At 39.6% G+C, this 26,552-nt stretch overlaps 1 protein-coding gene across 1 annotated transcript; it reads left to right on the top strand.

Moving 5' to 3' along the window:
• Positions 1 to 1,777: 1,777 nt before the first annotated feature.
• On the top strand, positions 1,778 to 26,552 carry pigk (phosphatidylinositol glycan anchor biosynthesis, class K). The gene is made up of 11 exons (XM_079347722.1): positions 1,778 to 1,919; positions 2,127 to 2,180; positions 2,324 to 2,415; positions 3,075 to 3,210; positions 3,560 to 3,671; positions 4,262 to 4,358; positions 5,515 to 5,632; positions 6,580 to 6,690; positions 8,600 to 8,772; positions 17,061 to 17,142; positions 26,222 to 26,552. Exons 1-11 carry the CDS (start codon positions 1,854 to 1,856, stop codon positions 26,336 to 26,338), a joined length of 1,158 nt encoding a protein of 385 aa, XP_079203848.1. The 5' UTR covers positions 1,778 to 1,853; the 3' UTR covers positions 26,339 to 26,552.

Here is a 26,552-nt window from a genome sequence, read left to right as displayed (position 1 = left end):
TTTTTATCATTTTTGGATCACCATTTATATAATGCTGCCTTCAATCTGTGTTGATTATATGGAAACACAATGTCATGGAATCTATCAGACATTAGTTTCTAAATATTTAGCTGTTGTTATTTTGGGGTTGATTTTAAATTTGGTATTTTGGATTCGCTGAGACACTGCTTACTTCCAACGCAGTGCGTTGAGGTTACATCTCAACTTTGTCTGCTTATTGTTACTGATCAAAAATAAGATAAGATATGCCATAATGTGCAAGTGACACTTAGGAATGACTGAATGAATAAACCTTTATTACCACTAATTTGCCTTGCTCTAAGATTAATTGAAAAATAGAAACACATTTATTAATGTACGACTCTGGTCTGCTCAAAATTACCCCAAACGTTTGCAAACTTAATCACTGAAACCCTCAGAACAGCCAATTATAGCTTTTGGTGGCTCACCACACACTTGAATAATAATGGAAGGCATATCTTTATTTTGGGCTATGGATCAAAAGGAACAATTTAAAAGTTCCATTTGTCTCAAGACAAATGCCTTTTTAGGTTATACAAGTAAGGCCTGTTTGATTTCCTGATTTGTCCCATAGGATTGGAAGGCAACTGATCCTGTTGACCAGTTGGTTATGTCTCAGAACATCATTAGATTAGTTCTGTAACATCACTTTGTTAGTGATTACAAATTCATGAATGAGCAAGAATCAGTCATTGGGGACAGTAAATGCTAATTTATGGATTCGAAATGGAATAATGATTAGATTTATGTGACTGCCGACTAGTTTGCTGAAATATTATGCATGCTTTTTTTTTATTTGTAATGTGATGTATTTGTAAGAAGGCATTACCATGATGGACTCTGTGCCGAGTTAATGATTCTGCAAAAAGGAGCAGAGGTAGAAGACGTCTGAAGAATTTATAGTGGTCTGTTGACCTGTAAAGGTGCCCTGCAGAGTGTCAGAACCAATTTAATACTGCTTTTCTCCCGCGCTGTGGGCTTGTTGCTTGTATGATTTACAAGAAGAAAAATTACATGGAAAGTATTTTTATACTCATCTCTAGGGCTGCCAGACTCTTGCACTTTTCTGCAGTGACATGACATTTAACATCTGCTGCCTCTAATTGTCATGTCACTTCTCATTACAAAGGCTCCTAACGGTAAACTTGAGAGGACGTTTAAAGATAAAGTTTTGATATATTTCAAATTTGGATCGAGTGAAAGGAAAATCTAAAAATATTTTTTTGTCATTGAAGTTAAGAGCAATGATGTTGAAACTTTTCCTGATTAAGAATTTACTAAAATAATATTTTTTTCAACAAAATTACTCAAAAAAATAAATATTCAGATCCATTTACTTATTTGGGCTACTTATATTAATGTCTTGACTTACATGTACCTTGTATGTTATTTATTTTTCTCATACATATAACTTATATGTATCTGTGATTGCTTCAGAAAAACGTTTGACAAAACCAAAAGATTTAAGTGCTCTGTATTTTCGATTGGGATATACCATGTTAGAGTATTCTCCTGACTGTAGACTGTAAATAATATCTCATTACAGTCTATGCTCCTGACCTTTATTCCATTTACATGTATTGGCTAAATATGGTGTTTTAAAAGAGAATGTCTAAAAGTTTTGTCAAACTAAGTCTTGGCATATCACGCCGAGGTACAGCAGCTTATTTGGATCTGACACTCATTTTATTCATTTAAAATGTAAGTTTTTTTCCTTTTCGACCTCCTCAACATGTAAGATTTTATTTTGAAGCGTCTCTTACCGGAAATAGATAGTGGGCGGAGCCACTAGTGTTCACTTCCTTGTTTCTGAAAGTTAACAGTGCTACACAATGAAAATATTAACTTTACTGAGCTTGTGGTCCACATACATATTAGCGGACAGCAGCAACATCGAGGTGAGTTTGTATTTGTTACGTACAGCTATAAATGCACCGCCAACGTCTTTGTTTTTAATTGCTGTATGACGTAAAATGCCTTTCTCGTGTTAGCCCTCTGTGCTGTCATACCAGCTGTTTTGGGTGATGAGTCTGTTTTGCTTCTCTGTGCACAAACACGATTAAAATACAGATGTGTTTATTGAATTTTCTTCACATTATTCTCAGAACCAAGCAGCGCAGTTCTTCAGCAGTGGTCATACAAACAACTGGGCTGTTCTGGTTAGTATTCATTCATGATACATCCGGGGTACATGATGCTAGATCTGCATTGATTTTCTGTATTGATGACAGCAGCAAAACTTAATGTGTGTGTCTGATTTACCGATGATTAACGCATTTTCCCTTCTTTATTTGATACACAGGTGTGCACATCTAGATTCTGGTTTAACTACCGTCATGTGGCAAACACTCTGTCCGTCTACAGAAGTGTTAAGAGGCTGGGCATACCCGACAGGTGACTCTTACTGTGTCTCCTTTATTGCTTTTTAATGGTTTATTCCGATACAACTAATATATGTATTTGATGTTTACAGGTAAAAATAAGTGTTTCTTTTTAACATTGGGAGGGGTGTTGTGTCTCTGGCATGACTTGTAGAATCGGGTTAGAAGATAGAGAGATAGATAGTTGATCCCCTGGTCCTTGCTGATTCAGATACATGTGAATGGATAGTTCACTTAACATATCAGAGTCTGACATCATTGTTAGAATATGGTGTGAATGTGACATGTCGTGGAGCAGTGCTTAAAGTAGTCAGAAGACTAGAAAAAGTGCCATACATGTGCTGCATTAATATTTGAAATCTTTTTTTTTTTTTAATCATTTACTAGGGTACACAAACTTAAGATGATGTGCATACAGTTAGAACCTCCTGGCTAACATGAAGCTCATTTTAGTTTCACTATAGTAGAAATACATCTTATTTTACAATCAGGCAGGCTGTTTCCTTAAAAATCCTCTGCAAGATGAAGACACTGAATAAATATCATGTTAATAATAGTTTGTCACTTTTTTACATTAGCCATGGACATGTATTTGACAGACAGCTTTTCTTCTTCCACATACTCTCAGGTGTATTAACTTTAAATGGCCTTTGCCTTCTTATTCTTTTCCAGCCACATAGTCCTCATGCTGGCCGATGACATGGCTTGTAACCATAGAAACCCCAAACCTGCCACAGTGTTCAGCCACAAAAACATGGAGCTGAACGTGTACGGTGACGATGTGGAGGTGGACTACCGAGGATATGAGGTGTGTTCAGATTGCAAGCAGTTCCACTTAACTCTTTCTAAATATCTTTCGTAGCCAGTCAGCTGTTTTTTCTTTCTGCCTCAGGATTTTCAAAGTTGTATATCTTGGTGTCAATATTTATTGTCTGAAAACGCTGTACAATTAGGTTTCTTTCTATGAAGAGTTCCAGTTTTTCTCAGTTTGATAAAATAGTGATTTTAAATTGATCCCACTGATGTGAAGTTTAGTTTGTGGAACATGTGGTATGATTGATAAAAAGTTTTCATGACTCGTGCCCATCTGTCTATGTGCAGGGCACTGACCCAGAAGTACTGCTCGACGCAGGTTAAGTTGTCCTTCTTTGTTTCAGGTGACAGTGGAAAACTTCCTTCGTGTTTTGACTGGAAGACTCCCGCCGAGCACGCCACGCTCCAAACGCCTCCTCTCTGATGACCGAAGCAACATCCTCATATACCTGACAGGTAAATAGAGGAAACAACACAGCCTTGGTACTGTGATGATGAGTGTGTGATGGTAAGTATGGGTAGCTTTTCTACAAGGGAAGCCTTTAATCTACATTTCAACATTTCATCACGTTTTTAGTTGCTGACTCAGAATTTCTTTAGTAAACCACACATGAAGAAAAAAGACATTCTTATTACTTGCTGCCACACATGAAGTGATACAAATCCTGACATGACAGCAAAGAGGTGGTCACCTTTAGTTCTATAATTTATTTTTCTTCGCAAAGAAATAAAAATTATTTTTTTTTTAAAATCTACTGTATATTCATGAAGGTACTGCACATGATTATAAAGAAATGTTGTTTAAAGATGTTTAAAGATGGCTAAAGTCCAAAGACTCGTTTTTAATGCAGCAATTTCTTTTTTCTTAAATATTCATGGCTGAATTTAGCCACAGTCCTCTCTGCTGTTGCATCATTTCATATCCCTTCTTTGTAGTTTGTGCTGCTCCCAGCCCTTTTCATGTTTTATATTTTTGCATTATATATCATATTTGCATTCTGAATCACAGATGAATGAATTATTGATCGCATGTGTTTGTTAAACAGGCCATGGCGGGAATGGCTTTCTGAAGTTCCAGGACTCCGAGGAGATCAGTAATGTGGAGCTGGCTGATGCTTTTGAGCAGATGTGGCAGAAAAGAAGGTAAATAAATAAACAACATGATAAACGACATAACAATAAGAATAAAAAAAATATGTATTTTTTTGTACCATTTTGTTAAGAAAAGCACAAGAAACACATAGTTTTCTTTTAAATGTTTATAAAACGGTCTATAATGAATACTTATGGCCTCTTAGGAGCCACTAAATCAAACCAGACTATCGGGGACACAATTGAATTTTTCTGTATTTAATTCTTTACAACACAACGTCGCTAAAGAAGCAGACTGTTTTAAAAAACCTTTTCCAAAGCAAACCTACAATGGCAGGAGAAGATCCTCTGTCAGAAAACTCTGCAACCACTGAAGAGGTTCAGTGAAGAGATCAAATGTAGCTCTTTGTCCATAACACAAATCAAAAGTTCCTCACTGCAGCTTTAACCACAGTTTGTAAAATGATCAGTCCAGGGTCAGTTCTGCTGAGATTTATTTGAGTGTTACTCGTTTTTAAAGATGTCCGACGTAATAAACTAAAGCAGCATACCGTGATGCCATGACATCAAGGGAGGCGGTGTAATCAACACAAGTTCCAACCTTTTTTTGCATAAATAGAAAGCGGTCCTTTTTTTAGGTGCCGCCGTGTTTACTTTGTAAATTGCCAGACACTTAATGACCCGGCTCTCTGCCACCAGCTCCTCTATTGTCCTCCAAAAATATCAATGGAGAGCGTCTGGGTTACAGTCATTTACTGCAGGCTGAATAAATGGCCTTAGTGACGCCAGCTTTGATGCTCATGTGATAATTGCAGCTTGATCTGCTAAATTACAGTCACCATAGATACTTGGCCACCTTCCTCCATTGTCCCCAGACCACCTCAGACCAGACGACTGGATGTAAAAGCCTCATCATGTTGACCTGAACTAGGAGTGGAAGTTAAAGTAGGATTGTCTTCTAATAGAGGGAGAACGGGAGGAAAGAGCTATGTGCGTGGGTGTGTGAGAGAAACTGAATGGAGCTTTTGGTTTTTCTTGGTCACCATGGCAACTGCAGTGTAAAAGATGGTTAGGAGCTTTGTTTGGTACCAGATTTTATTGGTACAAATGAATGAATGATATCCCAGCTGTGTCTCCTCTGGTGAGTGTACAATCGTGTGTTTGTGTGATTATATTTGTGCATGAAACTGTGTGTGTGTGTCTCCAGGTACAACGAGCTGCTCTTCATCATTGATACCTGTCAGGGAGCCTCCATGTATGAGAGGTTCTATTCTCCAAACCTAATGGCTTTGGCCAGCAGTCAGGTTGGAGAGGACTCCCTGTCGGTGAGTTTTTCTACCCTGATTAGAAATAAATTAATTTAAAAATAATCTCTCAGGTTGTTAAATAAACACTGTGGTTCAATAGCACAGTGCAGATGAAAACCATGCTCTAATAATAGAACTCACCACAGAAAACATTTAGTTCACAAAATGGGAAGTTTGAAGGTTTAGTGAACAAGACTTTATTCCAGGTCCTTTTTTTTTTCTTCAGTTTGTGAATGTTTCCACTTCGGCAAGGTGAGGTCAGCAGGATATGTAAGATAGGGTTTGTAAGCAATATCACACTGATGTGATGTGAACATACGCACTGCTGTGGCTGACGATGCAGACTTCAGACTTCTAACTGTTGTATAATGTTTAATAATTAGTCACCATCTTAAAAAAAGATTAAACTCAAAGTTATTCAATAATTTAAGACATGCAGCCAAACAGCTAATGGTTTGAACTCGTGACAGTTCTTATCACACTAACAGGAAGAGAACTCACCAGCTCTACGCTTCATCACAGTGCTGCTCCTGTGTCTCCATGTATTTGACATAGATCATGTCATGCTTTGGTTGCTAACTTTTAGAGTGCAATATGTAGCTTAGGTGTCCGTCATATAGAACCATGTTTATGGTCAAGTGTACATGTTGATTTTTTTTTTTTTAGAAAAAACTCACCTGAAATCGAAACATCAACACTCAAAGTTTTAATCAACCATTATGACTTACTTTAGCGTGTTCACTTACTGTAGCTTGGTGCCATCTGATAAACAACTGACAGAAATAAGTTTTTTCTACTGTGAACGTTTTTTTCAGTGTCTGAAGTGGAAAAAATAAATTGCTCAATTATTTTACTCACTGCTCATATTTTATGAGAAACTTTATTTTATATATATATTTTGTTATCGTTTTTTTAATCCTGTTGCTTTATACTTCTGAATATTTCTCCTCTCCGTCTTCTTCTAGCACCAGCCAGATTTAGCCATTGGGGTCCATTTGATGGACCGTTACACCTTCTACCTGCTGGAGTTTCTGGAGGACATCCACCCTGCAAGCAAATCCAACATGAACGACCTGGTGAGGATGTTTATTCCACCCAACGTCACGGTTCATGTGTAGAGCAGCAGCTAATGTTTATTTTTTTTAAATGTGATTCGGTGTTCAATGTAGGGAAAAAAAACACGATTAAAAGAGCCCAATGTGACTTATTGGAATATTTTCAAACCACCAGTTCAAAACTAAAGTTAAAGTTTTATTAAAAATAGAAAAAACATTTTCTCAACAAATAAAGTGTTACTAATCACTTATTGATTCAGTATTAGTGTGCCATGCAGACACCAGTAGATCCTGATGTACAATGATGAGTGTTGTGTTTGTCTCAGTACACTCTCTCTGTCTTATTTATGTGAACGTTCTTATGGCACATCAATGATTCAGTATACATCTTCATTTTAACCCTCTATTTACCTTTCCACAAGAACTACGATCAAAAGTGAACTAAATAACTAAATACAGTCATGTTGGTTAATTACATAAGCACACATGTCAAACATTTGCTGGATGTTTAATAACCCTGTTAATACACACTTATCATTACTTTGATTTATCATTTGATTTAGTTCAGACAACATGAGCAGCTTTAGTTCGGTTCTGATAGTGATTCATTTATCTTTTGAACACAACTGACACTCACACAAGTTATTTTTTGTAGCCTATGAATTGTTGAAAAGTGTCTCTGTTCCTTTGTATGCATTTGGGATTTGGTACCTAAAATAGTGAGTGCGTATCCGTCCTGCTCTGCCCTCCTCTTCTGCCTCGTGTTTGAAAGTTTCTGGTCCTAAAGGATCCAGATGAAAGTCACACAGGCTCACAGGAATCCTACACATGAAGCAGAATACCAGATTCTGTGTTTAGGGAGGTTGGCCTTTGACACACGATGGAGGTGAAGGTGGATTTCATGCTGCTCTCGGCCATGACTCCATCTCTCTAGTCCCTTTTCATCCTCTTCACTCCTGCAGAGATCTACAGGCCTCGGGGATCCCCGCTCATCCTCACCTTCCACTCAGCCTCTACGCAGGAGCCACAATCAAAAAACCTCCAATCCTCACTCTGGGAAGAATAGTGAGCTTAAGTCAGAGCAGATTGATTGAGCTTGGACTGAGTGCCAATTTTCCGTTTTCTATAGATGCACTCTTTGTTCTGGTGCCATTTTGTGGAATTAAGGATCAATAGTATAGATTTCCTAGACGAGCCCCTGCAAGTTAGTCTTTTGTTTTTGTATCCCTCTGCTTTTCACTAACCCTTTGAAAGAGCAGAAATCGCCACCAACTCCCATTCAAAGCTTCCATCAGTGCTTCCATGTGTTTTTGAAGTCCTGTTCTGATGGAGAAAACGTTTAACTTGGTTAAAAAAAAAATATATATATATATATAATTTTTATTTTATATATATATATATATATATATATATATATATATATATATATATATATATATATATATATATATATATATATATATATATATATATATATATATAATAATTTTTTTCTTCAAGCGGAGAGTTAAATGGGACAACACGCTGAGGAATCACATATTTAAAGAAGAGGGGCAACATGAGGGCATGGAAAAGGCTTAAAATGTTTAATGACGTGCACAAATTAGACTCCATGCCTCTCATCATCTCCACTCACTGATTTTTTTTTTTTTTTTTAAACCTCCTACACTTGAGCCACGTCGGGCCGAATTCAGCTGCTTGCTGTTTGTGCTATAAAGAAGGAGACACAAATTCCCAAACACTCTCTATTAAAACCGACTCTGTCTTGGTTTCAGGGTTGGACACCATGTTATTTACTCTTCTGTATGCTGAATCTCTTGACAGCACCACTGGCAGTATTTAATATGCTCTAGATATTTCTACAGCTCTAATGTAAATATGTGGCGTTTATCACAGTAAGTGCATGCTTGTGTTTTGTCTGTTTTTTCAGTTCAGAGTATGTCCAAAGAGTCAGTGCGTGTCCACTCCAGGCCACCGTACGGACCTTTTCTTGAGGGACCCGGGAAGCGTCCTCATCACAGATTTCTTTGGTAGCGTTCGCAAAGTCGAGATCACCATGGAAACCATCAACCTGACCGAACCCATCAAGACAGTGGAGCAGAAGTAAGTTGTGTTTGTTCGTATTTGACATTTCTGAAAAGTGTTTTTTGCTTACTTTTAATATTTTTTTAAGACCCAGTATAAAAAAACCCCAGTATATAAAAGCAGACTGATAAGCACATCAACTAAAGGATCGGCCAGGTACTGTCGTGGATTTTTTTTTTTTTTTACTCACTTAAACGCTTTATTACATTTTCTTCCTGTGATCCTTCCTCAATCAGGCCTGCTGGGATCAGGCTAATCCAGAGTTTTTTGGATGAAACCCAATCCTGAAAAACAAGACTGGATTATCTGATTTTATCCGATTTACCTAATCCGTTTTTTCCTCTGAGCAAGATTTCATCCATCCGAGTTTTAAATGATCATTTTACTATTGAACAACCAGTCCGGGAGTAGAAAACGTTCTTTACCCGAGGTCGATTGAGTTGTCATTAAAGTCAAACTGCAACTGTCTTCTTCCTTTTTTTTCCTCATAGCCCAGCCACTTGACTGGTTTCACACCTTTAAATAAGCGTATTCCACTGGGGTGACTGATGTCTGAGGTCTGGAATAATAAAATATACTGGAGGTAAAATACCATCGATCCAATCAGTGCAAGGGGCAAAACTGGAGCTGTGGACAACAGCTAGTGCTTTAGAAGGGAAAGCATGTCTTTTCATAATCCTCATATATTCTAGTCATCGCAATTTCATTAAGGTAGATCGGATAATGTCACCTGATTGGTAGACTTTAGGGAAATGAAATCAGCTGTAGTGGACAATTAACAACAAAACACTAAAATCAAATTCATCAGTTCATTAAAATACAATATTCAGTACAGTATACTGTAATACAAATAAAAATACAGTATTCCAAAAAAAAAAGCAAAAGTAATCCTCAAGGAAGTTTGTAACTTTCAGTGAAGTCCTGCTTGAGCTGCTTTGATACAAACTGGATGTTTAATCTTTAATTGTGGCAAGTCTCACTTTTTGTTTTTACCGGAGTGCTGCAGCCCGAATTCTTTTCATGTTTGGTTTTCAAATAACACTGAGAGCATCTGTCGGCAGTGATATTCATCTTAATGCTGTGTTCTTAAGAGACTAAATCACAGGGTGGGTATGGCTGTGACTGGCCTGCTGTCCTGAGCTGCAAATGAAGGGATTTCAAACAGATTCAAAAGCTGATGGATGGCCCTGATGTTTGAGATGATAGTGAAGCTAATTTAAATAGTATTTCCTGCTGGTACTAATCACCACCACTTAATGCTCTGATCATCAATGGACATTTATGGTTGTGACTGTGAGTCACTAACTCATTTTAAGTGATATCGAGTGAGAGCAGTGTTTCTGATGGATTGCCTGCAGCTCCTCCATGTGGTGAACGGGACAAAAAGCATCCGATTGATTTAACGCACGCCGTCTTTGCCTTTGGTAGAGACGGGCTGTGACGAATACATGTGGCCACTAGATGGCTGTAGAGAGCTGTCAAACGCACCACTCCTCTCCATCCTCTGTGTCTGATGACATATTGTTTGCCTTCTCATATTAGCCAGATCCCAGAGCCACTAATCCCATAATAATGACAAACACCCGTGGTTTGAGGAAACACACAGCTAATGCACCAAACTACAAACACTGCTGTGTATATTTACTCGTTAGGCTGCGTGAGAGGAATAGACCGCTATGTTCTACAAACAGATGGGATGTAAATTTAAATCTTATTCATGGTTATGCTTCCCCCACTTCTATTAATTTCATTAAGCTGGGATTTAATTGAACCACTGGGAGATATTAAAGTCAAAGAATCCAATGTGGTCGGATGCTAATTAGTAATTAGAGGCAATTGTCACACCGATTTTAGTCATCGTCTGTTTTGGCCCCGGGCTAGTGAGTCATTGCACACTACTTCCCCGATTACTTTATTATTGATTAGGGCCAACACATCGTGCCTGCTGAACGAAGCAGCACAGAAAGAACCACACGTGACGTGTTGCCCTGATTCAGTCCTCGAGAGCGTTTTATCTGCAAATCTGATGTAAGAAAGCAGCAATCGCTTCATTTTCGTGAAGAGGGAAAGTTTACTGATGAACCCACCAGTGGTGTCTTTCTACTTCTAAGAATAACGCGTAATCACAATATAAAGACAGTTCAGCTCGATTGTGGAGGCTGCGTTGTGGGTGATACATATTTGCTCTTCTTCACATTTATGTGGTTTTGCCTCTAGAAAATACAGAACAAAGTGTAGAATTATATTCTGAAGGAACACTGACTTTTATTACAGTGAGCACATCTGATGATACTGTATATATGATGTTATTACATGTTTGTCTGAAGGTGACTGAATGACTGCTGGTTTTAATACTGCCGGCTGTGGCTCTGTCCGGAGGGTCGGTCGTCACTCACCTGGAAGGTCAGGGGTTTGATCCCCAGTTTCCCCCATGTAGCTTCACAATATAACAGCTGGATGACACACAAAAAGTTTCGATACAGCTGAGTTGTAAAATGTTGAAGAAAAAAAAAAGCAAAGTTTTATAATCTTGCAGCTCACAAATGTTATTTTTCTTTTCCCTGACATCATATAATTGGATATTGTTGCCAACATGTTGGCCTATATCAGATTACAACACTGTTATTTTCTTCACTTTATACACTGAATTGAATTCTGCGCAGAGCTGATGAAATTCTGTCAGAGGAAAAAAAAAACTGCTTAATGCACCAAAAACAAAGGATTAAAAGCCAATTGAACTTTTATTATAGAAAAGAAAAAAAATGTTATTGTGGTTAAAACAACACAAGTGAGCTCTGGACAGGATTCAACTCACTGTGAGGCGGCGGGGGAAAGAAGTTGATTGATCCGTTAGTCAATCAGGAGAATTATACCTGGCAGTCATTCAAAGATTCACCTTATATGTTCTGGTTCCAGCTTCCTAAAAAAAAATCTCTTTTTCTCCTTATATATATGACGATGAACAGAACTTCGTTGTGTTTGAGTGTTTCTGATGAAACATGCACATTCTCCTGAGGCTCTTCTCTAGTTTCATGTAGTAAATGTAGTTTCACTTCTTAAGTGAACCACTCAGATGTTTGTTTTGTTTTTTTGCTCCTGAGTCAGATTTTTTATTTTTTTATTTTAATTGTTGACCAATGGTTGTAGGAATTCAAGCTTTTAGATTATTTTTAGTTCATATATTTTATTCTTCTTCTTGCTTTTATTGGTTTGATTTCCTGTGGTACTCTTAAGTCAAATTGTTTGTCACCTTTCCTGTTTGATGATGATGATCTGTTTTTAAACAACATAATTTAAATGGAACGTAATCGTTAAAATCTAATTCAGGCCGCTTTCATAGTGGTACCAAATCATATCAAATCTGAATGTTTACTGTTCGGAGAGAGACGAGTAAGGTGGGAACATACGAAGAAGAAAAGTCAAGGTGTGCTCCTGAAACTTTGAATGCTGACTTTAGTGGTCTCCTTGTTTCATTCCACAGGACGGCATGCTTGAACTATGTCTTTAATGTAATAATAATAATAATGACAATAGATGCAAAGAATGACACTAAAGTAAATCTTGTATTTACTGAGGCTACTTTTAGGCTTTCAAACATAGAACTTCTAATATTGTCCAGTGGTTTGTAGAGGTGGAGAAATGTTAGATAGATTCCTAACTTTCAAAAGTGCTATGGTTAGCTCTTTAACTCAGATTAATGCCAAAAAGAGCAGAAAGAAATTCAGCCAGTGTCCCAGATGAATCGAATCGTGACCCCCAAGAATTGAAATTGTGAGACACCCAAAGATTCTCTGTCTTACTAGCTTGTAAAGCAAAGGCAAGTTTCTTTATAAACAGTAGCAGGTTTTAGACTCCAGGCAATTCAGAGTGCATGTGCAGTTAATGAATGAAAGTCTCCTTGATGACACAAAGGGGACAGAAGAGTAAATAAATATCAGAAAATACTGCCGAAAAAGTCAGCAATAACAGCTCAAGAATTCACCGAACGGCAGGAAATGAAGTTGTTTGCTAAAAATGTCCTAGAGGAGGACCCTTAGACCCCACGTGTGAAACACTTCCTGTGCTGGGTGTCTTCAGTTCATCTGACACGATGAAACTGATTACTGGCGTTTAACAGACGTAGCTTAGGATGCAGCTGTTGTTGCAATATAACATCAACTCCAGGTTATTCGTTGTGCAAATCACATTTTGATATGTGCTATGGCCTGCTCTGCATTCTGTGTATTCTCCTGCGTATTTGTCCTTTTAAGGTCACATGCCTGATTATTAATGTTTTGAGCTCGTTGTCAAATTGAGGACCAAGGACCAACTCATACAGACAAACAAGAAAGATGTAACAAAAAAACACACACCTGAAGGGGAAAATATCCAGGTAAAGATAATGGCTGTGGCATCATTATGATCCCACTGCATAGACAGCACAGGTGAAATGAAGTAATAGCCTTTCATAGGTCCTGAAAATGAGTTGTAGTGAGCTCGTAGTGTTCCCCGAAGACAAAACAAGATCACAGATCACTGTGTGTGTGTGTGTGTGTGTGTGTGTGTGTGTGTGTGTGTGTGTGTGTGTGTGTGTGTGTGTGTGTGTGTGTGTGTGTGTGTGTGTGTGTGTGTGTGTGTGTGTGTGTGTGTGTGTGTGTGTGTGTGTGTGTGTGTGTGTGTGTGTGTGTGTGTGTGTGTGTGTGTGTGTGTGTGTGTGTGTGTGTGTGTGTGTGTGTGTGTGTGTGTGTGTGTGTGTGTGTGTGTGTGTGTGTGTGTGTGTGTGTGTGTGTGTGGCTCTCATGCCTCTCTGATTCCCTCATCTCTAAACAGGAGGGGGGTTTTTAACATCAGAACAGGCTCTTCCATTAAGTGAATTACACTTGATGGAGAGGACATTTTAATGGACTGCTCTTCATTAAACATAGGCTTAATAGTGTAATGATGACGTCTCGTCGCTCAATGACAGCCATAGGTTCTTGTTGACCAAAAAGATGTGTCCCAGGATGATAATCAGAATCAAATTAAAACTCAAGTCATATCCAATCGAGTAGCTAAGTGATTTTAATCACGTTTGTGACCTGCAGCTGTGGATAGACTCTAAAAAAAAAATTCAGGTGATTAGTAGAGCAGATGTTTAAAAGGAAATTTGTTTGACCTAAAGATGGCAGCTGGAGACAGCAGTGATACAGAGCTGGAGGTGGAGGAGGGGCAGCAACATCCATTAGAATCAGCTAAGTGGATTGAAAATCCTCTCCAAAAGTCAGTTCATGGAAAATAAAGTGGAAAGTGGTTTGAATTGAATTAGAGCTCAGCTCTTGTGCGAAGTGAAAAGGAGGATGGAGGGGGGGATCTGTGGTGCATTCAGTGACATGTTTCCAGTGGCAAAAAGAGCCGAGAGCACATTCAGGGCTCAGCAGGAGCTCGTCTACCCGCCTGGCAGCCCGGCTCTTTTTTTTTTTTTTTCCCTGTCTCTGCTCTGTCTGTGAGTCCAACTTCTCCTTCCCTTCCTGCCATACGACATGGTGAGAAAAAGAATGGGAAGTTGAATAGAAAGCAACAAAGACAGAAATAAAGAAGGCAGGACAAAAGAGCAAAAGCCAGAGAGAACATGTGGGAGAAAGTATTGTGAAGGGAAGAAGACAAAAAGAAACAAGAAGAAGCAGCAGCTTGTTTCATACAGCAAGCAGTTGGAGAAGAGCCACGCTGGTCAGCAGCTGTCTGACCCCATCTTTCTTTGAGAAGAAGACAGTCACTCGGGGGAACCTCCACTCCACGCTGACCTTTAGCTGAAGCTCCAGGTTTCTGACTTCTTATCAAACTGTGATGCTGCAGAGAAACAGCATAGAAGAACACAAGCTCTCTCCGCCTTACTGTTGGATCCACATATTTTATTAACTGTGTTTACAAGTTTGATGTCATTTTGAAATTTAGATTTTAGAAAAAAAAAAATTTTTATCGAGCCCAACAGACCATGGTTAAAATACAATACAGGAACGCATATTTAACTAAGCATACTGTGACGTAATAAAATCAAAGAAACACATTCATTATAAAAAATACCACACATGCATTAAAAGATACATAAATTACAGATCATACCAAGGATGTGTGGTAAACAGGATTCTTCAAAGAGGGAAAAAAAAAAAAGTCCTTCACTTTATCCTTCAGAGCAAATTGGATTTTTTCAACATATATAAGGGCAACACACCTTCCAAGTCACCTTTGTACCAAATGTGCTCCTCACAATTTGCTCTGCTGTGGTTCATTTTAAAGCTGCAGTGAGTGGCATTTCTTCGTTGCAGCTTGTAAACGTAACATTCAAACGAGGCTCAGCACTTGTAATGGCTGTTCAAAATCCAATTCAGACGTGTAGAATTAGGCTTATTGCAATATCCAAACCAAGCAAAATGTTTCCCTGACGAGTATCGTATTCATATTGTTTCATTTCAGAAAATGAGTCTTATTTAAACGTTTTCTGGGGGCTTTGTCTGACTGAATACTTTGTGCCTCTCAAGACGATTTCGCTCTAATCCTGTCATTTTAAAACAGGTTCGGTAATTCTCCTACAATAGCCGCTGTTACATTTTTTTTAAAGTACATTTGGTGGTGTGTACAGCAGCAGGATAGTTTACGTGGGGTTGACTCTAAATGAATTGTGTGAGGATATAAAATGTAACACAGTGTGAAGGCGTGTCTCATTAATGCTTTTTAATGGACTTTAGGACACAATGAAAGCAGGAGAGTCCTGATGATGGTTCTGTGTCTGAAAGGTCGCAGGTTTAATACATCTTGCCTCACATTAATTAATGTCTATCAATCAACTGCCAAGCTGTGACCTTTCTGAGAGTCCTTGAGTAAGACACTCAGCATCAACTTTCTGCTTTAATCCAAGTAGCTGTCGCTGTGAGCTTTAGTTCAGTGCTCTGAATTCAAGTCACCTATGTTTTAAGGTCAGCTTCTTAAAGGCTCAGAATGGTCCATCTTTTGACTTTGTAAACCGAGCGGTTTCTTTTGATAACAGTTTATTCGTCCTTGTAAACTGGCCTTGGACCCAGGGATACACATACACAGTTCTTCAGCGGTGCTTTTTGCTTTCTCTGAAATGTTGCCTCTACAGTTCAGTGAACACTCTGTGAGTTTGTTACCTCTTGAACAAACACGCACTGTTTATCTTTTGAGACATCCGTCACTTAAAGGCAGTGTTGGTAATTTGTGAAAATAGCATCCTCTCCGTTCTCCGTATTCACTCACCCCCTCCCCTCTGTGCTCCCTCAAAAGCCGTTGGTCCAGAAGCTGATTTCAGCTCATTCTCTGAGTGTGGGCTCGTGCATGCATAAGGTAGAGAGGCTTGGTTGGTTTATAAAAAATGAATCGTCATCCGACATTGGTCGAAGTTTTTACAGACTTACAGCTGCTACAGATGACAGAATTTCTTCATTCTTTTTTATAAATATTTGAGCCGGGTAAAGATGAACTTTTCTCATAATTTAGGGTTTTGTAGACGCGCTGGGGACGCGGTGTTCTCAAAACATGGTGAAGTGTAATTTGCAAAAATATGTGACTGATTTCAAAAGATGGACTCTTTATCATTACCCTCCTATGTTAGTAGCACAGACTGAATGAGGTCATTCGGGTTCTCTGAGAAAAAGTTGCTGCAGTTTGAAACATGTTGCATGCCAGTCGGAACTGAATTTGAAAACATCAGCCGTGATCGTTTGTTTACCATTTCAGCAAATATCACATGAGGAATGGAGTTGACTTTGAAGCTCGCTCTAACTTTCATTGATTGCTACAAGTTCAGACATGTTTTCGGGAAAACTCACCAAAACGCAGAGTGCATTGTGGGTAGTTCAGGGGATCTGGGAGTTTGAACATTTTACAGACTTAGCTAAAGTTAGAACATGTTGCTCTCAAAACATCGATCGTAGATGCAGTACAACTTTCTTTTTTTCCTGTTGTTTTGATTTGTTTTGTCTTTTACCCTTCCGTAATGATATACACTCAATCCTTTCCAGTCACATCAATTATTGTCACTCAGATGTTTTTCTCACAGGATGTTTTTTTGTTTTTTGTATTTATCAAGAGGAAAAATGGTTTAATTTGCGCTGCATATCATTGACTCGGCTTTGAAATGATCTGTCAATCATAGACACCTCTGCTTTACACTCTCTGCCAACAGAGACACTGGAGTCTGTTCCTCTTCCTGACAGCTTTTCATCCTCACTGAATGATGGCGTCTCACACTGTGAAAGCGTAATATTTCCAAAGCCCAGTTTATAGACTTCAGGTAAACGCTAAACCGTTCTGTTCTGTGTTTTCTCTTCCAGTCTTGTGAATGGAGAGCTGGAAAAGGAGAAGAATTCATACTTGTACGTGGATCAGCTGCCTGTGTCTCAGATCATCCATCAGGTAAGAGACCCGAGCAGACTTCAGGGTTAGTTGAGGACACTGAAGACCATGTGATGACCTTTTTTTTTTCTCCCCCTCGTCTCTTTTTGCGTTGGCAGCTGTTCATTCAGGCTCCTAGCGTTGTCGCTTCTTCTATTTGAAGTGTGTCCACACTCCTCCTTTATTTGGACTCAGAAAGTTCCGTGCGACATCCACCAACAAATTCATTGTGTTGTTTCCATGGTGACGGCTCTAACTGTGTAATGCAAGTGTCTCCTGGTCTCAGCGTGCAGGGGCCACCGTGAAATCCACCAGAAATGGATAGGCTGCTTTTTGGCGTGGAATTGTGCATTCACCTCATTCCCAAATGGATTGTGGCTTTCAGTCGAACTGACCTTCACAAATGAACACCTATTCCTTCTCATTGCACTTGTAAGAGCGTCGTGCTCTGCATTCAAAACAGTCTCTGCTTCTGTGTCGTTCTGTAAGATTTTCCATTATGAGCTATGTAAATAAAACAAAAAAAAAAACAATTCATACTCCTCCAACAAAAATTGTCAGCAACATGTGCAGTGTGGATCTGTCAGAGAGGCTTCTGTTCACATTTCAGCGACCACATGTGAGTGTGACGTTTAGCTCCACTATGTTGACAGAAACGAAGCAATTGGTGTTTTTAGTAAAGGTCAGAACCAGCTGAACCGAGTAAAAGATAATTCTTATTTTGATACATCTAAAAAAAATCCTCGGGTGCCGCTGCTGGAAAAAGTCCCTGTCGTACATCGGCTTCAGCGCGAACAAAGGTGTCACAGTCAGTCGGCCCAGAAGAATGAAGCTGACAACGGGCCTGAGCTCCGTCGGAGGCTTATTGACTATAGTGATGGAGAAGAGGTGGGGTGTACGCGCCCTGAGGCACTCTGGGAAATTGACACTCAGAACTGCATTGAAAGTCTGGGAAACATGGGTCAGTTGTGGTCCTGCTGCCCCCTTCTTATCTAACATTGAACCGTAAAATGTTCCCATAAAATTTCAATCCACAGTAGCAGTCACACCAACATACTTCATTAAGCTTTTTGGTGTCTGCTTCGTTTGCTTCTGAAATCTCTCTCTCTGTTTGTCTCTTTTTTTTTTTTAAACTCTTTGAATGCATCTTTTTATGTTTCTGTCTCTCTTTTTTTTTTGTAAGCCTCCCGTCCTCTTTTTTTTTTTTTTTTTTTTAAATGCATCCACACGTACGACTCACAAACATCCACGTCTACCCGATGACCCCTGCCAGCGATTTCGATTATCGGCTCGCACTCCTGCTGGGCTGAAGATGGGAGTCCTGACGGACTGAGTCATCTCTCCCCTCCTCACCATAATCCATCTGCAGTGCAGCAGAATGACCAATGTCCACATGAGCTTATTGACAGCTCTCCTGTTTTTTGATTAGCTGTCATGTTGTAACCAAGACTCCCCCGGAGATATCTTTGTTTTTCTCGCCGACTCGGCAGCGGCCTTTTGTCACTGCTGGTTTGACGCACTCATCTGAATAACTGGAACACCATTTGATTGAATCTCATAGAATTTGATGTCTAAAAGTTCCCAAGTGGTGTCTAGCTGATTTCTGTCTGTTTATTTTCTTAAGAGAAACATTTTCCATTTTGCGAGGAGACCAGGGGACGGCTTGTAAATAGAAAAGTCATCACAGTGAGTGACAGTGGATATATAAGGCTGTGCTGCGTAGCGTCTGTATACAAACCTCACCTCATTGTGTATTTGTGTGTATGTGAGGAGTTGATTAATGCCCTGTCACTGTTGGCAGTCGACTCGCTGCTGGTGACGGGGTGAGTCCCCTCTTCCTGACACCTTTTCTTCCCAACCGCACACATCTCATCACGCTGCCAATGCCTAATCACAATATGCTCCATCCTGAAACAAACTAAAAGAAGCTCCTCTCTCTCGTGTTTTCTACCCGTTTCCTACCTCGCTCTGTCTGCGTCCTGGTCTCTGGCTTCAAACTGTTATTTGTTCCTTTGCCAGCTTGACGCCTCACACCATATGGCTCGAGAGAAATGAAAATGAAAACACAGAAAATTAAAGCTTTGCCTCCCTGCTGTGCTCTCGACCCTCACTCAGTCTGCTACTCTGACACTTTTCGAGCGGATGTCAGGATTGTTGTTCATGTAAAGTAGAGTTCACCAATATGTCGCATGAACATCAGTATCGGCTGACATCGTTTCTGTTGACAAGCGTCTGTCCAATAATGTGGCATGCACTGATTTCAGTAGGCCATTTGTATCCATACTGACACTTTTCTTTAATGCTGGCAAGGTAGCATAGCTAACTGTTGATTCAGAGAAGAGGCTATTCAAGAAGAGGGAACTCTTCAAACACATCACATAGCTTCTTTAAAAAACAAAGAAATAACATCAGTATCAGCTCATCTGTTATTTAAAAATTGGCAATAGTTTCAACCTTGATTTTCACAAACCATGCGTCTCTTACTGTGTATAAACTTTCCCATGATATTGATATTGATATCTCTCTTTTTGGAAGAGAGAAAGCACGCCATCATAAAGTTACAAAACGTATAAAATGGAGGTTACCCAAACGGGACATTGTACTATCAAGACAATCGAGCATGCAAACAGACAATGAACAGCTTGAAGATAAAAATCAAGAAGAACAAGTTTAGAAATATTCATTTGCAGTAAACATAGTGTTGCCTATGATATTTAAGCCGTGATGTTCCTTTTTTTCATTTTTGTTTAGTGTACTGCCCCCCCCTTTTTTTAACTTGAATTATAAATATATATCCTTTACTTTTTAGCCTTTTCTGTCTGTTGCACTTTTTACAAATCATTCAGTTTAGAAACACAAATAGGAGGAACAATTGCACAGTGTCTTCTTGCACTGTCTCAGTGTTTTCTTCCAGATGATAGTGTGCAGGGTCCTGGCTGTGCACACTGTCTGCTGTGCTGTCTTCCCGCTCTGTACATCATTGACTTGCTGCAGGTTTGACCTTGGCGTGCTACAGTTTGGCAGGGCATTGCAGACCTCCCTGAATGACCATTAGCGTCCTGCATGGTCATGTTAATTAGCTCCAATCAATCAGGTGGGAAGCCGTTAATTGATTTTTCTTGTGAATTGAATGCACGACACAAAGCGTGTGTAATGGAGGCAGGCTGCTCCAGTCTCAGTTCTTGTCCTTGGCAGAACAATTGGAATGGTTCTCTCAGTGAAGGTCAGCACACACTCGCATGTTTTCTGCTCCCATCTCTCTTCGTACTTCCTCTCTTTTCTCATTTTATTTTTTCCTAGGTTTTTTTATTTTGTGTCTTTTTAAAAAATCTCATGAAAAAAAGTTATTTCTTAAACTACCTGTGATTCACTGAGAGTCTCTTTTTATGTGACAGTAAGTCTCTTTAGAGTCGCTTTCAGAGGCTTTATTGAGAGAAGAAGTTACCAGCAGCCTGAAATCATTTTGTCATTGAAGCTATAATTTATCTGACTCTAAATCAAAAAACTTAACTCATTCATTATTTTATTAAGCAAAAAAGTTCCAGAAACTATTTCCTTCTTAACAAATGTGAGGATTTCCAGGACACTCTTAAAAAAGAGATTTTTAATCTCAAAGAGTTTCTCTTCCTGGTTCAATAAAGGTTAAATAAAATTAAAATTCATGTGCTCGACTGCTGTTCATTCAGACAAAAGAAACGATTTGATGTTACCTTGGATCACAGAGATAAGAAGTTTTGACTTTTATTGTGAAAGAGGGGGTTAACAGATGTGTGCATCATATCTACAGTATACTCTATATGGGTTAACTTTTATTTTAACATCAAGAAAAAATATCCACTTCATACATTTACAATTTGAATCCTTGAATTTCCTGTTGGTAGAAATAACTGATATGTTTGACTTCTGTAAAAAGGTTGGATTTTATCTACAGTCAATGAGCGTCAATGTATAGTTGCCAAAAATGTTTTTAAGCTGTTTCTGACCAAAAGTTTAGACTGTCCTATAAAAAACTTCTTAATAACTGTGTGTAAGCAAACATTTGTTCAGGTTGTTAGAATTCCATTTAAAGCAAAAAGCAGCTCTTTTTACAGGAGCAATAAGTGACCATATATGGATGAAAGGGAGGATACTTGTTGATTTAAAGCCAATTTCGAGCACTAAATCTTCCATCTTAGCCTGTTTAATCTTCTTCCCCCATAATTACAATCATAATTCTTTACAAAAATGTCTCAACAACATTGAGTGTTTGACTTGATAGAAAATCAAGTGAAAAGCAGACTTATTTTCTCATAGACTTGAACCATGAAGTCTCCCCCTGCTGGCTGCATTGGCGATTTTTAAGGAACCAAAATATTCATTAATTCACAGCGATGTCTTAATTCAACAATTCATTTAGATTTTTTAAGACTGATGTTGCACTGTGAGAACTTGATAACATTATTACTAACACTGAGGTACTTTTAGTTTCTTACAGCCATTATTAAGTAAGACCTCAGTAACAATCATATCATTTGGTATTAATATTTTTTTAATTTAAGTTTGAACTAAAATCTGTCTTCACTGATGTCCTCGTCTAAGTTAAACATTGGATCCCATCGTCAAACTGATAAATAGTTGATTAAATGTCACTAAGCGAAAATGTTAAGTCATCACCATCTTTTCTCTGCGATGGTCTCTCTCCCTCTCCTCCATCTTGACATATGCTCCTCTCTCCTCCGGCTCTGCTGACGTGGCGCTCCTGTCACAGTCGATCTGTCCCCCTTTGCTCTTTCTCACCCAAGGGGCTTGGATTAACACACACACTTATTTACATGCTCACACACAGAGTCACAGTCACGCAGACCTCTGCTCACCATCGCCATGGAGGTCAACTGCCCCCAGTGGCCACACGCTCCCAGTCGTTTCTAATAAACGTCCCAGCTCTGCTTCGTCCTCCAGCCGTTTAACCCTTAGCTCTTATACTTGTCTTTTTGATGGTCACTTTGTCACCAAGGCTGAAGCTAAGAAAAATGTTCCAACACAAACTTTGTTATGTAACACAAATCTGCATGTAGTCAGAGCAGGAATTAAAATCCCTCAGTGAATACATGATTCGTGCTGTCTAAAACCAGTGACCGTGCAGTGACAGTCTAAACTGTCAGGTCAGGATTCATCTGATTACAGCCGCGTCTCAATGGGACAGCTCACTGCTGTCTAAGCTTTGTGTCAATTTGACCTGAAAAACATGGACGATGACAACTCAAGCATGCTGGCAGATTTAATTGGGAGAAGCTTCTGTTTCAGCTTAACTAGAACAGACGGGTCACCACTGTCCAGACCGGCATGTGCTTCTTTATTTTTTTTAAAAAGCTCTACGAGCAGAAACGTGGTCAAACTATAGGAGATATATTGGAGATGTTTTTGTAAAATGTAGAGATGTTTTAAGACTGATGCAGAGCTGGCTAAACACTGAAGCTTCTGTGTCTGCGACATGGCAACCTGCAAGTGCATCCACTCCGGGAGGGGGGAGGGGGCTGAGGGAGACAGCTCTCTACAATGTTTTATATTTCAATTCCTGACCTTCAGTGGGAACATTTCTCTAAGAAAACAAGACAGGATATTTTTTTCTAGCTTTAGGAATTTTGTTAGTGTTTCACATTGGCTGTAAAAACCTGCAGTAGGCTCAGTGGCTACTCTAAAGATGCACGTCCCCCAAGTTAGTCAAATAATCTAAACCCTGTATAATGACTAATAATGCAAATGTCTAAGCCTTAATATAACCAGATAAGACAAAAATCATTGTAAGGAATCATCCCTATACATTATTCATCCAAAAAGAAGTAAGATGAGGAGAATTAAAACAGCGGTTTATGTCCAGAGGTGTTTAATTCTACTAGCTTTCAACACCCAAGGTCTCCTCTTTCAGCCCTTGGTTGTGTAATATTATTATTATTATTATCATCATTATTATTATTAGTCATACCGCTGTCAACCTGCTGGAAGAGAAGAAACTAATAAGGATATTTCTCATGTCATGATAGAACATATTCCAACCTTGGCGGTCAGATGTTCATGTTGACTCCCATTATTCAGGGTTGTAAAATACGCTTTGTTTTCCTTCCCGTGTTATCTCCTCAGCTCACTGCCTGTCCGATGAAGCACTGCGCTCTTTCCACTGCATCCACAGCTTGATTTCTGTCCGACACTACCTACTGTAGAAATAGTGTACGTTGGGCCTGTAATCTATGCTGCTCATCTCCACTACTGTTGTCTTGTTTTTTTTTTTTTTTCTCCTTCCGAATCGATTTATGCCCTGCCAGCGTTGGCCAATAAAGTGTGAGAATGAGCAGAAAATACAAGCTAATATCTGCAGCTTTAAATCACAAGCCCTTTGCCTTGGACTTCCAGCCCTAAATGTGTCTCACGCTATGACTCGACGAGGGCCGAGGGCTGATGCAAACCTCTCCACTTTAGCATTCTGCACCAAGCTCCATTGATTTGACTTGAATGAGCTGTTAGATAAATGTCAAGTAAGCTGTGGTTCAATTTTCCTGCTCTGCTCTCTCTGTTTACTTTTTCATAATTTCTTTAAAGGTTATTTTTTTGGCCGTTTTACCTTTTTAGAAATAAGACAGCTGAAGAGAGACAGGAAGTGTTGGGAGGAGAAAGTGGGGGATGACACAGAGCAAAGGACAGCGGTCGGATTTGTACCCATGGTCACTGCGAAGAGACTATGTACATAGGGTGTGCTTCATAACCGCAAGGCTATCCAGCACCCCGTCCTACATTAGAAATCTGCAGTGTCTGTGCACGAACCTCGAGTTAGGATTGAAAAAACGGCCTTGAGAAGACACAATCAGACTTCAGTACGCAGCCACACTCACTGGAAATTGTTATCGAGTATTTCTAGAAATTTTAAAACATGGATTCATGCCTGTTTTCATGGATAGTCGGGTGCATGGTGTTATTTAACAATATGCAGTTGGTCAGTTTCATGATCCCCGCTCTTCACAGGAAAACAAGTAGAGCTGTGTAGCAGGAGCGTGACGGTCAGCCACTGAGAAGCCTGTCTGAGATCAAGCTTTCAAAGAAATGATACCGGGAGAGAGAGGGGGAAAAAAAAGGAATATAACTGCCGTTTTAGACTTTAGGCTGCCAAAGACTGAGCTAGCATTTGGTGCTTAGTGGGTGGTAATTTCAGATCCTTTAACACTCGACAGTAGCTGCCAGTTTCTACAAAAGAGTCCACTGTACATATGCCAATTCAGCAGTTTTGCACTTCTCAGAAGATGTGAAATTCAGCAAAATATTAGCTGACCGCTTCAGCTGTGCCGAATCAATCTACTTATAGATTACAGTCCTGATGACTGGTGACATTTTACAGTTGAAAACATCAAGTAGCCTTCCAGTTAGTCAGTCATATTACAATGTGCGTTTTATTAGCTGCTAAAGTGAAAAAATAGACTCTCTAAATCCTGAAGAGTTCTTCCAGTTTTTGTGTCCTGAAAAATATCTGCTCTGAGCTTCATCACCAGCTGAATCTGTTGGATACGGAATAGTTCAATAATCAAACAAATGGAATAATGAGGTTTGATATTGTAAAAAAAAAAAATCACCTAAATTCCCTGAACTATTAAGTGGAAACAATTATTGGTTTTACATCCTCTTCGTCCATCATGAGACTCAAAACTTGAGTCTTCATAACAGTCATCCACAAGCTGACGTTGTCTATTGACACTATTTATAAGATGAACAACAGTTTTCCTTGTGTCGAAAACTGGAAGCTAAATCGCTCCCTGCAGCGGACGCTGACATCTTGTGCTGGGGAAGACATTAGTAGCCTGAGATGGTGGAGTGGAGCTGAGCTGGTTGGGCCTTGATATTCAGGTTCTTGTGCTGAATGGACATCCACTGAAGGAAAATGGACTGAACTTCCTCTTCTACTCTGCTTATCTGCCGCACACAGCACCGCAGGAGACACATTAGTCAACTAAGCTGTTCATCAAGGAGTTTCTCCGAATGTTCTGACTTCACTTTCAGGGTGCTGTCATGAATTATCCCCCTTTTTTTTATACTGTCCCTTCTAAAATATGAGCTAATAAAAGTTTAGAAACTAATAATGCTCTATTGCCTTCCCACTCTCTATTCGAAACTTGAATTAACACAGGCTTGATTTAACCCACACCCGGGCTGCATGATGGATAACTTTGCACCTTGTCTTAAAGATGTAGTCACTCCAGGTTCATGGGTAATAGTTTTTGGACCCTTGACTGAGCTTTCACACCACTGTCTTATCCTTCAGGGCCTGTCAGTCTGATGCCAGCGTGTCTCGAACTCCCTCTGCAGTGTGTGAGATGTGTGAGCCGATGTGGATTTACTTCAGAGACAGTAAATGTACACTCGTCCTGTAGTATCACTCTGGAGAGAGAGAGAGAGAGTGTTTGTATGCCGGGCTGATGTGTGTGTACAGTGTGACTCGCACAGACTTGGTGCACGTTCCCTCTGTGTGTTCGTCCTCTCTGCCAAATCCTGGGGTGTTTGGCTTTGGGGGATCCCTTTTCTGAGTGGTGATTTCATGACGGGATAATGGCTGCTTGTGTAGCGGGGGGATAACAGAAATCTCTAAGTGCGTCCTCACAGACTATCTATGGCTTTGTCACCAGCGGAAGGAGTTAGAAAGATATTTTTTTAGAGGTTAAATCTCATCTCTCCACGGAATATTGTTGCTCCATTAGCATATAAATGTGCTCCTTGTGAGATGCATGTTTAATACGAGGGAGATTTAAAAGTATAATCGTACACAAAGTGATGATGTGGCAGTGAAAGGGACGTACACAAGACAGGGGAGGCGTACTGATGAGCCTTACCACCCGCTCTTTCTGTAAACTTCTGTGTTTATGTGTGTGAGGCAGCAGACAGTGGACACAAAGGGATGAAGTGTGTGTGTGAGACTCCTGCCTGCCGGTGTAAATGACGGAACAATCAGCCGCCGCTTCAACAGGAGAAATATACACACTATTTCTAACTGCATTCTCTCTCTTCCTGCTTTCCACCCTCATCCTCACCTCACCTTTACCTCATCCCTCCCTCCTCTTTCCGCTCCTCCTCCTTCTCCCTCCAGAAACCGAAGCAGAGAGATTGGCATCCTCCTGATGGCTTCATCCTGGGCCTGTGGACTCTAATCCTCATGGTGTTTTTCAAGACGTATGGCATTAAACACCTCAAACACATCTTCTGAGGCCTCACAGTGTGTTCACCGCTGGATATCTGAGGACGCGAGGGAGTCAATGGGGAGCTTTTACAGAGGGGATTTTAGAGGGAAGGTGCAGTTTGTGACTGGATTATTTTCTCCTTGAAACGGGATGAAGATGTGTGGCACCACATCAGCTCTGCCACAAACTTTATGATTGAATCTGTGCCTTTTTTTGGTTTTTGAATGTTGTTTTTTTTTT

The sequence above is a fragment of the Symphodus melops genome (genome assembly GCF_947650265.1).
Source record: "Symphodus melops genome assembly, chromosome: 7".
Lineage (NCBI taxonomy): Eukaryota > Metazoa > Chordata > Actinopteri > Labriformes > Labridae > Symphodus > Symphodus melops.
This window is presented reverse-complemented; position numbering and strand designations above follow the sequence as displayed.